This window comes from Dendrobium catenatum, unplaced genomic scaffold (genome assembly GCF_001605985.2).
Source record: "Dendrobium catenatum unplaced genomic scaffold, ASM160598v2 fragScaff_scaffold_1122, whole genome shotgun sequence".
Taxonomy (NCBI): Eukaryota; Viridiplantae; Streptophyta; class Magnoliopsida; order Asparagales; family Orchidaceae; genus Dendrobium; species Dendrobium catenatum.
The window spans coordinates 178,394-196,094 of record NW_021319584.1 but is presented as its reverse complement, the minus strand read 5'-3'; the positions used below and the strand labels follow the sequence as shown (position 1 = coordinate 196,094).

Below are 17,701 nucleotides of genomic sequence, written 5' to 3'. Positions count from 1 at the left end.
GCCTCAATGAAGGGAATTTTTATTAGGTCCGGACACCTGACGTAGCTCTACAGCCGGACGCCAATAAAATGTCGCCACGTGCTCTTACTCTTTATCGCGCGGCCCGACGACCCGATCCGGACCGGAACCCAATATTGCTATGTATTAGCTGATTTATACAGACCAGGGTATTGCTAGGTTTTGCTTGGTAATGAGAAATATCATTTTGTCAAAACCAATACCTAGCAATACCCCGGTTTTGCTAGGTATTGCTCCGTATTTGCTAGGCATTGCTCGGTATTGGTCTTGACAGAGCGGTATTTCTCATTATTGCCAAGCAATACCTAGCAATACCGAGCAATACACGAACATAGCAATACCGGGTTTCCGTTCCAGGTCGGGTCATCGGGCCGCACGGTAAAGAGTAAGAGCACGTAGCGATATTTTATTGAAATCCGAATGTAGAGCTACGTCAGGTGTCCGGACCTAATAAAAATTCCAACGAAGGACGCTATTCCAATTCATGCCAAAAAAAAAGTAATGCGTGATTTTTTTCTAATTATTTTTAAATTAATCCCTATTAAATATGTCCGTTAGAAGGGAACAAATCTCTTCTATTTATTATATATGTTTCATATATTTTTTTTATTATAAATAATGTGAGATGATAATAATAGTGGCAGAGTTTGAAATTTTTCATCCAAAGTTTTTTTGAAGAGAGCTCTTATTGAATATTTTTATGAAAAATATATTTACAAACAACAATAAAAATAACATCAAGCCTGTATCCCTGTATGAATTTTTTTTTTTTTTTTTCTCTTTTGTATTCTATTAAGAGTCAACTATATCTAATGATTTAGAGCCTAAAAAGAAATAATTTGAGTTGCAATTCTGATTCAATCCCATCCAGATATAAATTATATGAGGCCAAGAGAGCCAAAATAAGAACTGGTCAATCTAAGGTTCAAATTACATCAATGCCAATATATTAAACTACATTTATGTACTAACTTAAAAAGATAACGGTCATATTGGCATTTGTTAATCACAAAGGTCTACAAGATCCTCGGCTCTACCTGCAAAAGGTGAAATTATTTTATGCGGATATACAGATGTTGTTCAGAGGCGAATCAGAGCGTGTCACACCACCTCTTTGATGTGTACCGCAGTTATGTACCAGGTGATATGACGCGCTTTTATTCGCCTCTAGACGGTCTGGTGTCCGCACAGAATAATTTCTCCTTAGGCACTGGAACACACAATTCAATAGTTTCATGCAGTGCGAATGTCTCAGCTTCCTGCATTGAAGTGATCTTTTTCATTTTTTCAGCAAGATTCTAAGCAATTTAGCAGATGGCAGTATCACTGTAGGGGATTCGCTTATTCTGTGCGACTAAATGGCTATTGGTTTCTTTACACCTGGACCATCTTGACCTTTTCTTGCAATCACCGTTCCAAATCTTTCCAGCCAGGATGCTCAGTAGTCCCCTCAAGTATGCAGCAACTGCTGCTAAAACTTCCCTGCAAGACGGAAGCTGAATATAACACTCGGTAATGGGAGATATATTTCATGCAGATAAGAAGGTGCGGATATATGTAGACAGACAATTAGGACTTTGGCGTGAATAATTGTGCATAGCTGTGTACAAACTCTTAATTGGTTGTCTGTATGTGCGGAATTTGCAGGTAATAATTTCTCAAACAATAGAAAACATAAGCACGCATGTATATAAGCAAGCATCCTAAGAAGAAAATTTGACCCTCACAATGCAGATTAATTATTCTGTGCCAACGCCGAACGCCTTCCGGAATCCAACGCAAATGTGCCACGTCATCCCTTAGCTCGGTACTGCGGCTCTGTACTGCTCGGTGCCGCTTATGTGGCGCATTTTGGTTAATCTCCGGATGGCATTCTGCGTTCGACCTCCGCACAAAATAACTTCTCCACAATGCACTGTGCAGATGTGATTTCATATTCCTTCCCTTGTTCCAATGATAAAATGTATTGAGATGCATATGAGCGGGCAAAATACGCTAACATTATGCAACTTAGATACCAAAATGATTTCCTTACCGCATTGAGCAAGGAGACTGGCCACCATTAACATAGTACACAAACAGGAATGCGTCGTAATGATATCCATTAATATAGTAGAACTTTGACAACCTTCTTACAAGCTTAAATAGCATCTTCTGGTAGAAATGGATGGCTGGTAGATTGTAAGCAATAACATGCAAATAGACTGCTCTGCAGCTAGAAATGCTTGAAGCATATTTTATAACCTCCCGAACAAGTGAAGAAGCTAATAGAAATTCAAAAGAGTGGATTAGCCATTTGATGCCACAGAGAAAGGGAACAATTAAGGCTTCGTTTGGGACGACTTTCTTACCACTTCTTAAAACAGTTTTTCAGTACAAAAATTTTAATTTTTATATTAGAAAGTTGCTTTAAGAAGTAAGATAGTCGTCCCAAACAAAGCTTAAATCTCACAATTGAAAAAGAGAAGATATTAACCTATGCCAAGGTTCCTGTATTGTTCTACCACACCAAGTGTCAAGATATAGACTAAAGTTTGATCGTTCCTAGTAGTGTCATATCTTAGTAAATTCTGAATCTGTACAAGAAAGACTTGAATGTTTTTATAACGTTCAACTTCTCTAAAAAACTTTTACGTAAGTTAGCTACCTCACTTTCTTTTACTGCGTTGATGCGTGTAGTTACAAATCCAATAAGCTCGTCAATGTGACCATCAGACCGGCTAACGTCAACAGCACCCCAAGAGACAATGCCTAGCCCATTGACAACATTGAGGAAGAAGTCTATGTCATACCTGCAAAAAAACATATCAAAGAACAAATTCCTCAAATGATGAGAATCTATATACAGAGCTAAACCAACTACGGTATCTATATATAGAAAGGCTTGGCATTTTACCTTACGGGAAATAAAGAAGCATGGATCAGCTCAAGAACTTGCAGATCAGATGGCCGAATTGGCCTGTAAATAATTGTTGGGCAGTGTTTAATTTCTAACTCAAACATGACAAGCTTCACCACTGATCCAGTGCAAATATTCAAGTCCGGTAAAGATGCATTGAAAAGCGTGCCTCCATCTATGGCACATCAGTTTCACTTTTGTTATTTTATCATGATAAGTTTAGACATTATTGGTCTTACTCGCAGTATGATCGCTGCAATTATCAGCAGGTAAAGTCAAATCAGTTCAATAAACAAGAGAATGAATCATACTCACACAAAATGTACGAGTTATGTCAAGTTTTTTGAACTTGTCCATACCTCAAAGTATGCGTTGATTAATGATACATGATTCATTGCTGAGATCACAACCATCTCCACGCTTTTTATTGAATGTAATTTACTTGAAAGAATTCAAGATAATCATAGATTTAAGAGCCATAATTGCTTATAACTGCTGTAATTTTTCATCATCAAACAATATTTGACAAATATGAGGTGGAAAACTCAACACAAGGAGGTACTCAGAAACCTAGCATTTAGAATAGGTAGGTTGGCCAGTTTTCAAATAGTCAACTTCTGCATTGATTTTCCTTTTCCAATCAATGATATATGTTCAAGAAACGTATGAATTGGTCCCCTTACTTTTATCATAAGGACCAAAATAGTACCCGATTATATAAAAATATCAATTTAGTCTCTTGGTTCTGTAAACTGGAACCCAATTAATCTTTCTACAGGATCATTTAGGTCCCTATTTAAAAATTCGAATGACAAATGGCACTTGTTAATAGTCGGCGACCATTTTGGCCCTTCGTAAAAAATCAGAGGATCATTTTGATTCTTATCTCATATAATGTTCAAACTCCATGAAACAAAAAAGAAGAGAGACTTCTACTATAGCTTTCTTGTAAAAATGGTCACTAAACATAAATTGTAAGAAAATAAGCGAAATATGTAAATAGCACTCCATTTTGACCCCACATGAAAAACAACATGCAAGTAAAATTTACATTTGATGTGGAAGCATCTTGTTGATTTCCATAATCACGTAAAAAAAAGAACAAAAAAAGTGCTTAAATCATTACATGTCTGAAATCCTGTCGTATCCCGTCGTTGCTAACTGTCCCATCTTGCGGTCTGCAATTCGGAGCCGAACTCAGTCACCCATCCCTCCCATGCGTGACATCCTCTTGTTTCGCACTCCTATTCGCGCTATTAAAATGAGGACGAAGAAATCCAACAGCTTTTCACTTGACTGACCCCTCTCTTAGCCTGAACGAAGCTCCACCTTAGCTACAACAATTGATTTCACCAACTCCACCCTAGTCCACTGCAAGACTCATAAACCCCAAATTCACATTACCAAATCCATTTCTCAATAGCCCACTTGAAATCAGCCTTTTTATCTAAGCCCTCTAACTCGCCAAGGTAATCATTCACTCCCTCACCTCAATATTTTGATATTAAATGCATTTAATGTTAATGTTAATACTAAAACTAATATTAATATTAAAGTTATTATTATTATTATTATTATTATTATTATCCCTTCATTGAAAATCAAGAAATTTTTCATTCAAATAGGAGGTAGAAGTGTCTATTCAAAGGGATAACCGTTAATATCCTCCCAACATGACAATAAAATGGGAATCCATTACTAAATCCAGGAGAGGACTCCTGAATATTTTACAAACCCTTCAAGAGAGATTTATATAACAATACTATTTGAAAAAAATAATAATCCTTTTATTAATAAATTTGTATGTCTTTCATCTACATTTGTTGAATACGTCTCCACAATTATCTCTCTCCAGGCTCTTTTCCTCTCCATCTAATTCTGGCATTAACAATAGTATCCCACTTGGTGCTAAAGTCAGCAAACCCAAACAGGGAGCTCCAAGGGGTTGATAGAAGGGTGAAGTAAATTTTGGGGAAGAAAGAATAACATAATAATCTATGTAGCACGGATACTCCTATTTACGAGCCATGTTGTATCGGATATGTGTCGGATACGGATACGCCTCCGATAAGGCACAGATACGTGTCGGATACGTCTTTACCGTGTCCAATTAAAATATTATTTAAATTTGCTCGGACACACGTATCGGATACTCGTGTCCTATTAAAAAAAACAAAAAAGGGTACCGGAACTCGGTACCGCTCGGTACTCGGTATTCGGTACTGCTCGGTACCGAAACTCGGTACCGCTTAATACCTCTCCACAATGCTCAGTACCATGCTCAGTATCAATGCTCGGTACCGAGGGATACCGAATGGTACCAAGCGACACTGAGAAGTAAGAGAAAGCTTTAAAACAACTCTTACAATAAAATGGTACCATGTCGAAGCCTTGGACCCCCCACATATTTGTGACATATCTACACTTTTACTTCAAAATTTTTATGTTTCAAATTCATGTGTTTTAATTTGTGTCTATCCTTCATAGGATAATGAGCTCTAGTGGCGTAGGAATTGGGTCTGATGATGGTCTATCAGAGACCAATTCAATTTTTTTGTCATTTCAAATATTACGCTTTGATTACTTTCTTAAATTTTATGTATGATTTATATATTATAATGTCGTAACCACGTCGTATCCGTATCCTGTACTTTTAAGAATTGACGTGTCCCATATCTGTATCGATGCAACATAGATAATAATTGAGTTTATTAATCATTAAGGTTTTAAGTGCTCATTAAGAAAATAATATTTAAGGACCACTTTCTTAAAACTTAAAAGTATTGAATTTATCAAAAAAAAAAGGCAACTACATTAAGTTATCTGCAAAATACCACTTTAATTACAGTCATTTATAATGAATTTCAATGAAAAGTCTTGGAATAGAAACAAGAACAAAGATACTTCAACAAGATAAACAGTCCCGGAATAAATGAAATTTTAAAAATACCAAGAAACCAAGTTGAAGTTGCATCAATAGGAAAAAAGTTAAATAAGGAATTCCAGATATAAAAATGATCAAAAGTGCAAGGCTTTTCTAGTAAACAACAAAAATTCTATTTTCTTTGAACTTCATATGAATTAAGAAAATCGCCATGTATTTCTTACATAAATATTTTTTAATTTTATTTGATCTAATCTTATAGATAAATTATAAGATTACATATTATGTCTGACATTTATGTTGATTCAGGTGATATCAACAGAAATAAATATCAATATAGATCAGCTTATAATAATATTATATATATTTTGTGTTATTATTGGTAAATGAAGATTATAACTTATGTGATACTAGGGGTGTCAATTCTCAGCGGGTCGGGTTCGGGTCAACCCGAACCCGACCCGTTTTTAAAAACGAGTCAGGTTGCCGGACCCGAACTCGACCCGATTCGGGTCCGGGTCAACCCGACCAGACACGAATGACCTGAAGTTGACCTAAAATTGCTAATTTTCGGGTAAAAAATCGGGTCAATATTCAATTTTCGGGTCAAAATCGGGTCAAAAACAGGTCAATATCGAGTTTTCGGGTCAAATATGAGTTTTTGTGTCACTTTTGAGTTGATGGGTCAACCCAAACCCGACCCGATTTTTAAAATGGGTGATTTGTTGAACCCGAACCCGACCCGTTTCGGGTTAGGGTTGACCCAAACCCGGATTTTTTCGGGTCGGGTTCGGGTCGTGTTTCGGGTCGTGTCGAAAATTGACACCCCTATGTGATAGCATACTGATGTCTAAATTAATATTAATTAGACGTAACATAATAATCAATTTATTAGCAATAAGTAATTTGGTAATAATAATAATAATATACCACTATTATAACATAAAATATATCAACTTAAATACCATTGATATTAATTAAATAACCACTATTACATCATAAAAATATATCAACTTAAATACAATTGGTATTAATTAAATAATAAGTGCTCAATAAATTGATTTAAAATTTCAATTTATTATCAAAACGATAAATGATTAATGTCATAACAAAGGTATATCACAATTTGAAAATTAATTTAAATTTTCAATTATAATTATGATCAATCGCAACAAGGCATAACGTGAACCAATAAATATAACTTTAATATAGTAGTTGGAATACCAATAACTCTGATCAGTCATAATGTGGATCAAGCTTTATAAAATTACATAACGTGAAATTTTATTGAGGCGGCTGCTATGCCGCCTTGTATTAATTAGAAAATATTTAATATATATTAATATTAATTAAGTTATTATTATTATAGTATATTTTTTGACTTTTTCAATTCTCCAAAAATTTAAAAAAAAAATCCAAAAAATTATAGAAAGATTTTAACGCTGCACCACCACCCCCCCACTCTTGCTCCTATAAATACTTCCTTGGGGGAGGATGAAGAGCATAATCTCTTGTGTCGAACAAAAAAAAAATTTCTTTGGATTGATAGCTCGGAGATTGATGGTGGCTATCAAAATCTTGCTCTCTTATGACAATCCTTCTGTGGATTGATAGCTCAGAGGGCTTTGATGGAGATCAAAGCATTGTCCTCTTGTGCTGGTCCTTTGAATTGGTAGCTTGGAGGGCTTTGATGACGATCAAAATATTGCCTACTTTTGTTGTTCCTTCTTTGAATTGGTGGCTCGGAGGGCGTTGATGGCGATCAAAGCATTTCTCTCTTGTGCTCGTCCTTTGGATTGGTAGCTCGGAGGGCATTGATGGTGATCAAAATATTGCCCTCTTGTGGTAGACCTTCTTTGGATTGGTAGCTCGGAGGGCATTGACGGCGATCAAAGTATTGCCCTCTCGTGTTGGTCCTTTAGATCGGTAGCTCGGGGGGCTTTGTCGACAACGATCAAAGCATTACCCTCTTATGCTAGTCCTTTTTTGGATATGGAAACAAACATGGTCGACAATTCCAATGCTAGCAATCAACATAAAACTTTGGATATAGTATCAAATATGACTTTTTCAAAAAATCCGGAGAATGATTCTGATAATAATATTTTGATTTTCTTCTTTCAAGTGTTTTAATATATTATTTCATCAAAAACTATATTTCTCATTTCTTTTTTTTTTCTTCATGTGGAGGATTGACGAATACTTCTAGAATTATTCCTCCTGCTTATGATGGTGATAGGAGGAGATCTGATGATATAGTGTCCATCATTACATCTAATAGCATGACGGTGATTCACAAGAAATTTCATATACCAAATGATATATTGATTATTACTCCATAGATGAATGATAGGGCGCATGCTCCTCCACAAGGATTTGTAGCAATGCATAAGATGAAGCTACGTGCTAGTTTAAGGTTTCCTCCAGCTCCCGAGTTGCTAGACATTTTCAAAGCATGTGGCGTTGCTTTACCCCAATTTTTATATAGAGTTATAACGATTATAGTGGTCTTAAGGGAACGTGAAGCGACATTGCCCGTAAAATATTTATAAAAAAGTGTAAATTTACTAGTGATTCTCATTGCTGAATTTTATGTCGAGCTAATAAAAAATTATTAGATTTTGTAACGAGTGATCCTTCGAAGAATTGGTATCACTCATTTATTTTTTAAAGAATGAGTGGAGCCTTCCTGAAAAAATGGGATAGATTGAAAGAGATGTTAGGATTTTTACATTTGGAGAGGAAGATATATTGAAAATTTTAAATTTTTCTGACACAAAAAGTCTTAAACAAGAAATGTGTTTAATTAATCGATGTGTGACGGAGGAATGACTTTTTAAAGTTGGCACTTCTACTCATGCAGGAAGATCCCATGCAATTCAGTTGAAGAAATCGGAGAAGATTCATGAAATAACTTCTAGTATTCTTAAGCATTCGTCCGACCATCTTTCAAAAGATCAAAAAATAGTTAATTCTTCCTCACTGAAGAAGAGAAAAAAAATGATAAAGTGAACATGCCGAGAGATGATGGCGGATCCGTGGATGTAGGGAAGTTGCACGCCTCCTGACTATAGATACAGTTTCTCTTAATTCAGATAATGAGCCTCGACCCTTAAAGATACATATCCCAAAAGATGTATTAAAGCATGTTTGTATCGGGCGACGTCGTGCTAATGAAATTATGAGTTATTTCAATCTTTTTCTTCTTGATTATCTCTTTTCTTCATAATTCTTAACATAATTGTATTCCTTATTTCATATGATTCAAAAGATGGATCTGGAATCCCGATTTGAATCGATTTTGAATAATTTAAATGATGAGTTTTACAAGGAGAATACAAGCAAAGGTTAGAAGTGAAAACTATGGCTAATTACCAAACATTGATCCTTACGATGGATCATCTAATCCCTATGAACACATTGATCATTATAGAATAATTATGTACATACAACGAGCTTCTGATGTGCTTCTTTGTCAAGTTTTTCCTGTCACCATCAAGAATCAAGCTCGCACCTGGTTTTACGCTCTTCCAAGAAATACAATTCATAGTTTTGCTCATCTTGCAATGCTCTTTGTAGAACAATCCATTACAAATAAAAGAATTATTAAATATTCATCGCATCTCTATGAATTCCGTCAAAATGAGGGTGAATCTTTGAAAGACTATTATCAAATATTTTTTCTAAAGCTCGACAAATCCCAGAAGTGGATCTTGAGCTACTTCGAGGTGTTTTTCTTGAAGGACTGCGCCCCATGCCATTTTACTCTTCGTTGATGCGAGAGACCGTTCATCCTTATGCTGACCTAATTCATAAAGTATAGGCTCAAATTATCGTCGATGAGGATATCAATGCTCATCGAAAATAATTTAAACAACCTTCTAAGTTCTAACAATTTAAACAGCTTTCTAATCAATGAGATGTTCAACTTCCCTACATCCACCATCATCTCAAGGCATTATCACTTTATCATTTATTTTTCTCTTCTTCAGGGAGGAATAATCAATTACTTTTTAACCTTTTGAAGGATGGTTAACTGAACGCTTAAGAACACTAGAAGTTATTTCATGAACCTTCTATGATTTCTTCAACTGAATTGTATGTGATCCTCCGGCCTGAATAGAAATGTCAACTTTAAAAAGACATTCCTCCGACACACATCGACTAATTTAGCATAATTCCTGTTGAAGACTTTCTATATCAGGAAAATTTAAAATTCTAAATATATCTTCCTCTCCTACATGTAAAGAACCCGGCAGCTCTTTCAATATATCCCATTTTTCAGGAAGGTCTCACTCATTCTTCATAAGAAAGAATGAGTTAAACTAATTCTTTGAAGGATACCTCGTTATAAAATCCAACAATTTTTATTTAGCTCGGCATAAATTCGGCAATAAGAATTACTAATAAATTTACACATTTTTTATAAATATTCTACGGTTAATGTCACTCCACATTCCATGAAGAAGACTATCAAGCCCACTATAATCGTTATCGCTCTACATAAAAATTAGGATAAGGCAATGCCGCATGCTTTGAAAATGTCGAGCAACTCGGGAGCTTGAAAAAACCTCAAACCAGTACGTAACGTCATCTCATACAATGCTACAAATTCTTGTGGAGGAGCATGCAGGTCAGTCCTCTTTGGAGCAATAATCAAAACATCATTTGGTACATGAAATTTCTTGCGAATCACTGCCAAGCTATCATATGTAATGATGGACGCGACATCATCAAATCTCATCCTATCACTATCATGAGTAAGAGGAATAATTCTAGAGACATCCGTCAATTATCCACCTGAAGAAATAAAAAAAAAGATGAAAATTTTAATTTTTGATGAAATAATATATCAAAACGTTTGAAAAAAAAATCAAAATATTATTGCCAGAAGCATTCTCGGGATTTTTGAAAAAAGACCTCTTTTATGCTATATCCAAAGTTTCCGTTGATTTCTAGCCTTAGAATTATCGACCATATTTGTTTATATATCCAAATAAAGGCTGGCATAATATGGTAATATTTTGATCGCTATCGACAAACCCTCCGTGCTATCAATCTAAAGAATAACTAGTACAATAGAGCAATGCTCTGATCGACGTCAACTCCCTCCGAGCTACCAATCCAAAGAAAGACCAGTACAAATGGGCAATGTTTTGATCGTCATCAAAGCCCTCCGAGCTATCAAGACAAGCACAAGAGGGCAATGCTTTGAACGCCGTCAATACCCTTCGAGCTACCAATTCAAAGAATAACCAGCACAAGATTATAATGTTTTGATCGCCATCAAAGTCCTTCAAGCTACCAATCCAAAGAAGGACCATCACAAGACAATGCTTTGATCACAGTCAAAGCCCTTCGAGCTATAAATCCAAAGAAGGATCGGCACAAGAGGGCAATGTTGTAATCACCATCAAAGCCATCTGAGCTACCAATCCACAAGGATCGACACAAGAAAGTAAGAATTTGATCTCCACCAACAATTTTTGAGCTATTAATCCAAAGAAACAAATTTTGGACTGACACAAGAGATTGTGCTCTTCATCCTTCCCCAATGAAGTATTTATAGGAGCAAGAGGGGGGCAGCGTAAAATCATTCCAGAATTTTTTGGATTTTCATAAAATTTTTTGGGAATTTAAAAAGTCAAAAAATATAATATAATAATAATAACTTATTCAATATTAATATATATTAAATATTTTCTAACTAATAAAAGGTGGTATAGTAGCTGCCTAAATAAATTTTCATGTTATGTAATTTATAAAAATTGGTTAACGTTATGACTGATTAGAGTTATTGGTATTTCGCCTACTATATTAAACTCATTCTTATTAGTTCGCATTATGCCTTGTTGCGATTGATCGCAACTATAATTGAAAATTTAAATCAATTTTCAATTTTTGATAATTTTGTTCTGATATTAATAAGATATCGTCTTGATAATAAATTAAAAATTTAAATCAAATGATTAAATACTAAATTTTTAATTAAAACCAATTGTATTTAAGTTGATATATTTTTATGATGTAATAGTGTTTATTTAATTAATATCAATTGTATTTAAGTTGATATATTTTATGATGTAATAGTAGTATATTATTATTATTACCAAATTACTTATTGCTAATAAATTGATTATTAAATTACATCTAATTATATTAATTTAGAATTCAGTATGTTATCATATAAGTTATAATATTAAATTTACCAATAATAGCACAAAATATATATAATCTTATCATAAACTAATTTATATTTATAAATTAAGTTGATATTTATTTATGTTGGTATCACATGAATCAACAGAAACATCAGACATAATATGTAATCTTATTTGATTTAGTTTATCTATGAGATTAGATCAAATATATATAAGACAACAAATATATATAAGACAACAAATACATATCAGATAACATGTTGAATCTTATACATAATCTTATTAGCAATAGGCCATAACGTTTATATGTAATTAAAGATTACACCTACTTATTTGATCTAATTAATATACTTAATTTTATTGAGGCTGCAATGTTGATATGTGATCTTATTTGATCTAATTTAATGACATAGAATATTATCTGTAATATTTTATCACAAATATTTTTGCATATATATATATATATATATATATATATATATATATTATTTAACATAAGTATGCTAATCACCTATTTAAGTAAATATGAGACAAAAGTCCTTATTTATCCTAGGTTTTATATTCAAGAGAAAGTCAAGCCACATAATAAAAATTATCAGTCACAAGCAGCTCAGAAAGATACAAATATATATCTTCGGACTATGCAAGCTTCGACGTCCGAAAATAGGGAGGCAACTGATATGTCAAAAAAAAAAGTCTTGATCAAGCACGAATCTCAATGTAAATATAAGATTGAGGCTTCAAAAGTAAAAATATGGACAACCTAATCTCTAATATCAGCAAACTTATAGTCGAATTGAACATCTCGAAGGAACAAACCCAACGACACCAAAATCAGTCTAATGCGAGCCCAAATGAGCCTAAATCAAGGATCCAAAGCATATTTGAAGGTTTCATACATTAATTAGATAATCAAATGATCGTCGAATATGGCATGCTTATAGTCGAATCAAGAGGCTCAACAAGATGAATCCAATGAGCCCAATATCACCTAATTTTAACATCATTCATGCACTCAAACGATTGATAAACACTCCACAATCAAGGGGATCAACATGAGCCGTCCATTGAAACACTCCCAACATGTCCTCGATCTTCTCTATATTTACGAGGTATGTCACTTTCAAAAAGCTATAAATAGACCCCATTCTTCACATGAGGAAGAAAGGAGGAAGGATAAGAAGGAAAGATATGGTAGCTTACTTGCCATCGACTACTGTTGGAATTCTTCTGGACCACTGTCATACTTCTGTCAATTCGTTGACCACCTCCAGAGTTCTTCCCAACCACCGTCAGACTTCTTCCTATTCGTTGACCACCGCTGGAATTCTTCCAGGCCACCTCCGGACTTTCGCCCTTTCGTCGACCACCGTGATTTTTCCCGACCACCACCAGACTTCCATTGTTTCGTTGAAAACTGCCAGAATTCTTTCCAACCACTGTTGGACTTTCGTCTGTTCTTTGACTACCGCCAGACTTCCGCCATTTCGTCAACCACCGCTGGAGTTCTTCCCGACCACCTTTGGTTTGTCAACCACAGCCGGAGTTCTTCCAGACCACCGTCGAACTTTCACCCTTTCGTCTACCACCGCCGAAGTTCTTCCCGACCATCATCGGACTTCCACATGTTCGTCGACCACCTCCGGAGTTCTTCCCGACCATTGCCAAACTTTCATTTGTTGACCATCGTTAGACTTCTACCCGATTCTCCAATCTGTCGTAATTCCACTGTCTCCAAGTAAATTAACGAATCAAGCTTTGTAATTCATTTAAACTTAGTGAGACTTTTTCATCTATGTCAGTTCATGACTTCATGTGGTTTTTCCTTTTCAGGTTTTTCATGAAAAAATTCTAGTATTTTTCTCTCTTTCTACTATTTGTTGGTGTGTCTGATATACCTACATTGGTTAAACGCTTTATTCTCTTACTCTAATGTCGTGTATATTCTCACCCGCAACAAGTTTGTAGAACAGTCTTGTTGTTTAAGATAAATATCTTGGAGACGGGACCAATTCTGTATCAAGATCTCCCGATCTAATCTTTTTCCCCGTCCACAGCTTCAAACCCATCAGTTAACATCTCGAGGAGACAAAAGCGCAGATTAACCACAATCACCCATCTTTTTGGGGAACTCGTCCATCCAAATTCGGAGAAAAACAGACTCGGTATCAAAATCACTACTTTGTCCAACTTTCTTCAAAGCAGACAAACCCAACCCAAATCCGAGAAACAGAGCTTACACCCAAATTATAAGATTAAAAAAAAAAAAAAAACAATATCAACATTTTCTTGATTCTAGGGTGGAAAACCTATCTTACAACTCTCATGGATAGATTCAGCTCAACAAGAAATCAACTCTTCATGAACAAAAAACTTTTTCGAAATCCAGTACAGAATTAACGGAACTAAGCCCCAATATATCAATAAAAAACATACAGAAATGTTAGATGAAATATGGAATTGGATCTCAAACCTCCGATTCATCTATGAGGAGAAGTCTCGAGACGGCGGCGTCGGCTGATTTGGTTCATGAGCTTTGATCTGTCACGAAGAGCTCCTCCGTTTCTCGTAAATCGAGGGATTGAACAAACGATACAATACACCACCAGAGAAACGAAATGCAGCTCTGCTGCTGAGAAATTGACGGCCGCTGATTCATTCATTGCTCTTTTTATTGGCTTCAGAACTCAAGTAGTAGGGCTGTATAACCTAACTAAGCCTTTACAAGCAACTCCTGATAAAATTTGTTGGTAGTCATTTAATTAAGTAATTAAATAAACTTAAATATTTTTTAAAAATTCTATCATTTAATAAATAAGTTTGAACAATTATATATTTTGATCATTTATATTTATGAACAATATCGTCCCAACCTCCTGAACATATTTTATATATTAAGCTCCATAAAAAGCTAGTTAGGAATACGATAAAAAGCTCTTTAAAGAAAAACTCGATTCTTATTTGATTTGAAAATTTAATAAATCTAATATAAATATTTTATGTTTACTATAATTTAAAAATATAATAATTATTGTTTAATAAATCATAAAACTAACTAAAGATTATGATATATATTAATAAAAATACATCATAAATATCTATTATTTGATATGATATGATTATGTATAATTTAATTAAAATTATTTTTATTCTATGATATCTCTAATTATATATTTATACTTTATATCTATAACTTTAATTCCTTTCTTTTTTAGGTTGGAGAATATAGGGGCTCATAGGGAGTTATAGTTCTTTTCCTTAATTATCTTCTTTAAAGTCTATTGGCATTTTTATTCTTTTAATTTAATAAGTGGATGAAAAGTAATTTTATATTGATAAAAAATGCAACATTTTTGTTGGTTACAAAGTAGGATTTAGTAAATTTTATAAATCTTGATTTAGTGAATCTCTAAGAGGATTAAATCTTGTAAACTATTGGGCCAGACAACTCTAAAATCTTGCTAAGTTTTCATTAATCATTTGTCTATTTGTTTTTTGCTTTAATTTTTTTCAAAACAAAAACATTTATGTTTAGTTGGACTTATTTAAAAATTCAAGTGGTGAACTTATTTCAACTATGTATGTGGGGGATATCTATGTAATGCTAAAACATTGATTTTTTTATCTCTCACTATGAATATTCCAACACGTAATAGTTTGGCACCATCTATGAGAAATATTCTTAGCATACTACAAACATTTCATCATGCAGACATAATAAGCATTTAAGAGACCAAATGTGTTCTTCCCACCAATTTCAGTACGAGTCGTCAAATTATACCTCATTATAGACATCTAAAGCTAAATATCCTAATAAACATATAGAAATTTGAATATCAAAATATCTTTAAAACTATAATGGTGAAGGCCAATCTTAATATTAATCATTTTCACCATGTAAGAGGACAATCAACATAAAGATGTAATCATCCAAAGGAAAATATGAGATGTTTAATTTACTAAGGACACCGAAGATATTATTTATGAAAATCATCTTTAGATCATTATAACAAAGAACATCATTAAATTCAAGGCAAGAAAATCATCAGAGTTACTATTAATATTATTGGAATATTGCCATAATCTATTTAGAATATGTGTCCAAAACATTTAAATTACTCTTCAAAATTCTGATTTTGAGAAAAATATTTTTTCCACATTAAAATTCTTTAATCATCTTAATAATGATTGACATATGTACTATCAATTCTATGAAAATTTTATTTGATATAAGATAGTTTAATGGATATTTTATCCTTAACCACTTTCACAAATCTTGGATTACTTATTCTGAACGTCAACAATATTCTCATGTCATTTATAATTTTATATGACAAGTCATAAATATTTTTAGCAAAGTTACTCTTTTTATCACCATTGGTGAACTAGCTTTACAATCAACACTTTTCAAGGTAATATATATTTTTTTTTGGGTAAACCCGGGGCAAAAGCCCATGAATTAGAATAAAGAGTTCAAATTACAAAACCTGTGGGAAGAGAAAATAAATAACAGAAGTAACAAAATTTACACAAAGACAAGACAGCATATGCAAGAGAAGAAAATTAGACAAACAAGAAGACTCGGAAATAAAGGCAGCTCCAATTCAACCACAAAAGCAGTTGAAAATCATAATTCCGAGGCTGAAGCAGTGGTTGCCATAAATAACTGATATAATCCCATGCAAAAGAACCAGTAGAAGGCCGTCCGAACTCCTCCAGCAAGCATTCCTATATATATATTCAGCCAAAAAATTTAGAAAGTATGTGCCTTAGAAGATATATGATCCTTATTTATTCAAATATATCATTGATATAAGCAGATTTAGAAGCCCCAAAAGGGCCATGGTATGTTACAAAGTCTTATCAAATAAAGAATTGATGTCTCTATATTTTAACTGAGAGAATATCTTTTTGCTCAGTTCAACTATAACATACTCTGTCTAGACAGTTCAGTGTTTTTGGTAGTCTTATTAGCACCTGTGAAAGGGAATTTGATATCCCTATGCTTAATACTATTTAATATATTTTAAAATAAGATATTGAGCCTAAGAAGGGGGAGTATGTGGAGTGTGAGTTTTTCCCATAAGTCTAACCATGAAGACTAGCTCAGTACTATTTGTAGAGAGATACACTAGTGCTTGCGAGGAGAAATGTGATTCATTTTTTCATGAGAGTATTTAACATTTTTAAGATAAAGAGCTAAAGCTTATAAAGTGGGAAAATTATTACGTCCGGCGTCCGTATTCATCCGGAGGCGAATCCGGATGCACCACGTCACCCTGACCCCGGTGCATCCGGGTGAGTCCGGGTGACATGGCGCGTCTGGATTCGCCTCCGGACGGTTCGGAGGCCGGACATAATAATTCGCCTATAAAGTGAGAGTTAGGAGGTGTGAGTTTTTCTCCTCCCTTTTGATGGTATTTATACTTAAAGATATGAAGATGTGAACAGGTCCATGTCATAAGTCAATCGGTCTAATTTAATTTTTTAAAACTATGAATTTGAGTGTTATTTATGACTTCTCTATCATTCTCTAGTAATTTTATTCATAACATTAAAATTTGATATATTTATATGAATAACGCTCAAATACATAATTTTAGAAATCAAATGAAACCAATCGATATATATTTTTGAAATATATATATATATATTAATTATAAAATAAATTTTAAAAGTTTAAAATCTATCATAACTCAAATTTCGTAAGAACATAGTGACACAAAAAGTGTTCGATAT

At 33.8% G+C, this 17,701-nt stretch overlaps 1 protein-coding gene across 1 annotated transcript; it reads right to left on the bottom strand.

Annotated features, from left to right (window-relative positions):
• Window positions 1-856: 856 nt before the first annotated feature.
• LOC110105400 (histone acetyltransferase MCC1) lies at window positions 857-14,631 on the bottom strand. Its single transcript, XM_020834883.2, has 6 exons — window positions 14,436-14,631; window positions 2,915-3,170; window positions 2,666-2,810; window positions 2,495-2,594; window positions 2,054-2,282; window positions 857-1,500 (listed from the first exon to the last, which is right to left on the bottom strand). Exons 2-6 carry the CDS (start codon window positions 3,019-3,021, stop codon window positions 1,326-1,328), a joined length of 756 nt encoding a protein of 251 aa, XP_020690542.1. The 5' UTR covers window positions 3,022-3,170; window positions 14,436-14,631; the 3' UTR covers window positions 857-1,325.
• Between the last annotated feature and the right edge of the window lie 3,070 nt (window positions 14,632-17,701).

Coding starts and splice junctions, on each gene's coding strand:
- LOC110105400 (XM_020834883.2), bottom strand. CDS start 3,021: ATGTTTGAGTTAGAAATTAAACACTGCCCAACAATTATTTACAGGCCA. Junction 2,811..2,914: donor GCTTCTTTATTTCCCGTAAG/GTAAAATGCCAA, acceptor GTTTTTTTGCAG/GTATGACATAGACTTCTTCC. Junction 1,501..2,053: donor CAGTCTCCTTGCTCAATGCG/GTAAGGAAATCA, acceptor TCCGTCTTGCAG/GGAAGTTTTAGCAGCAGTTG.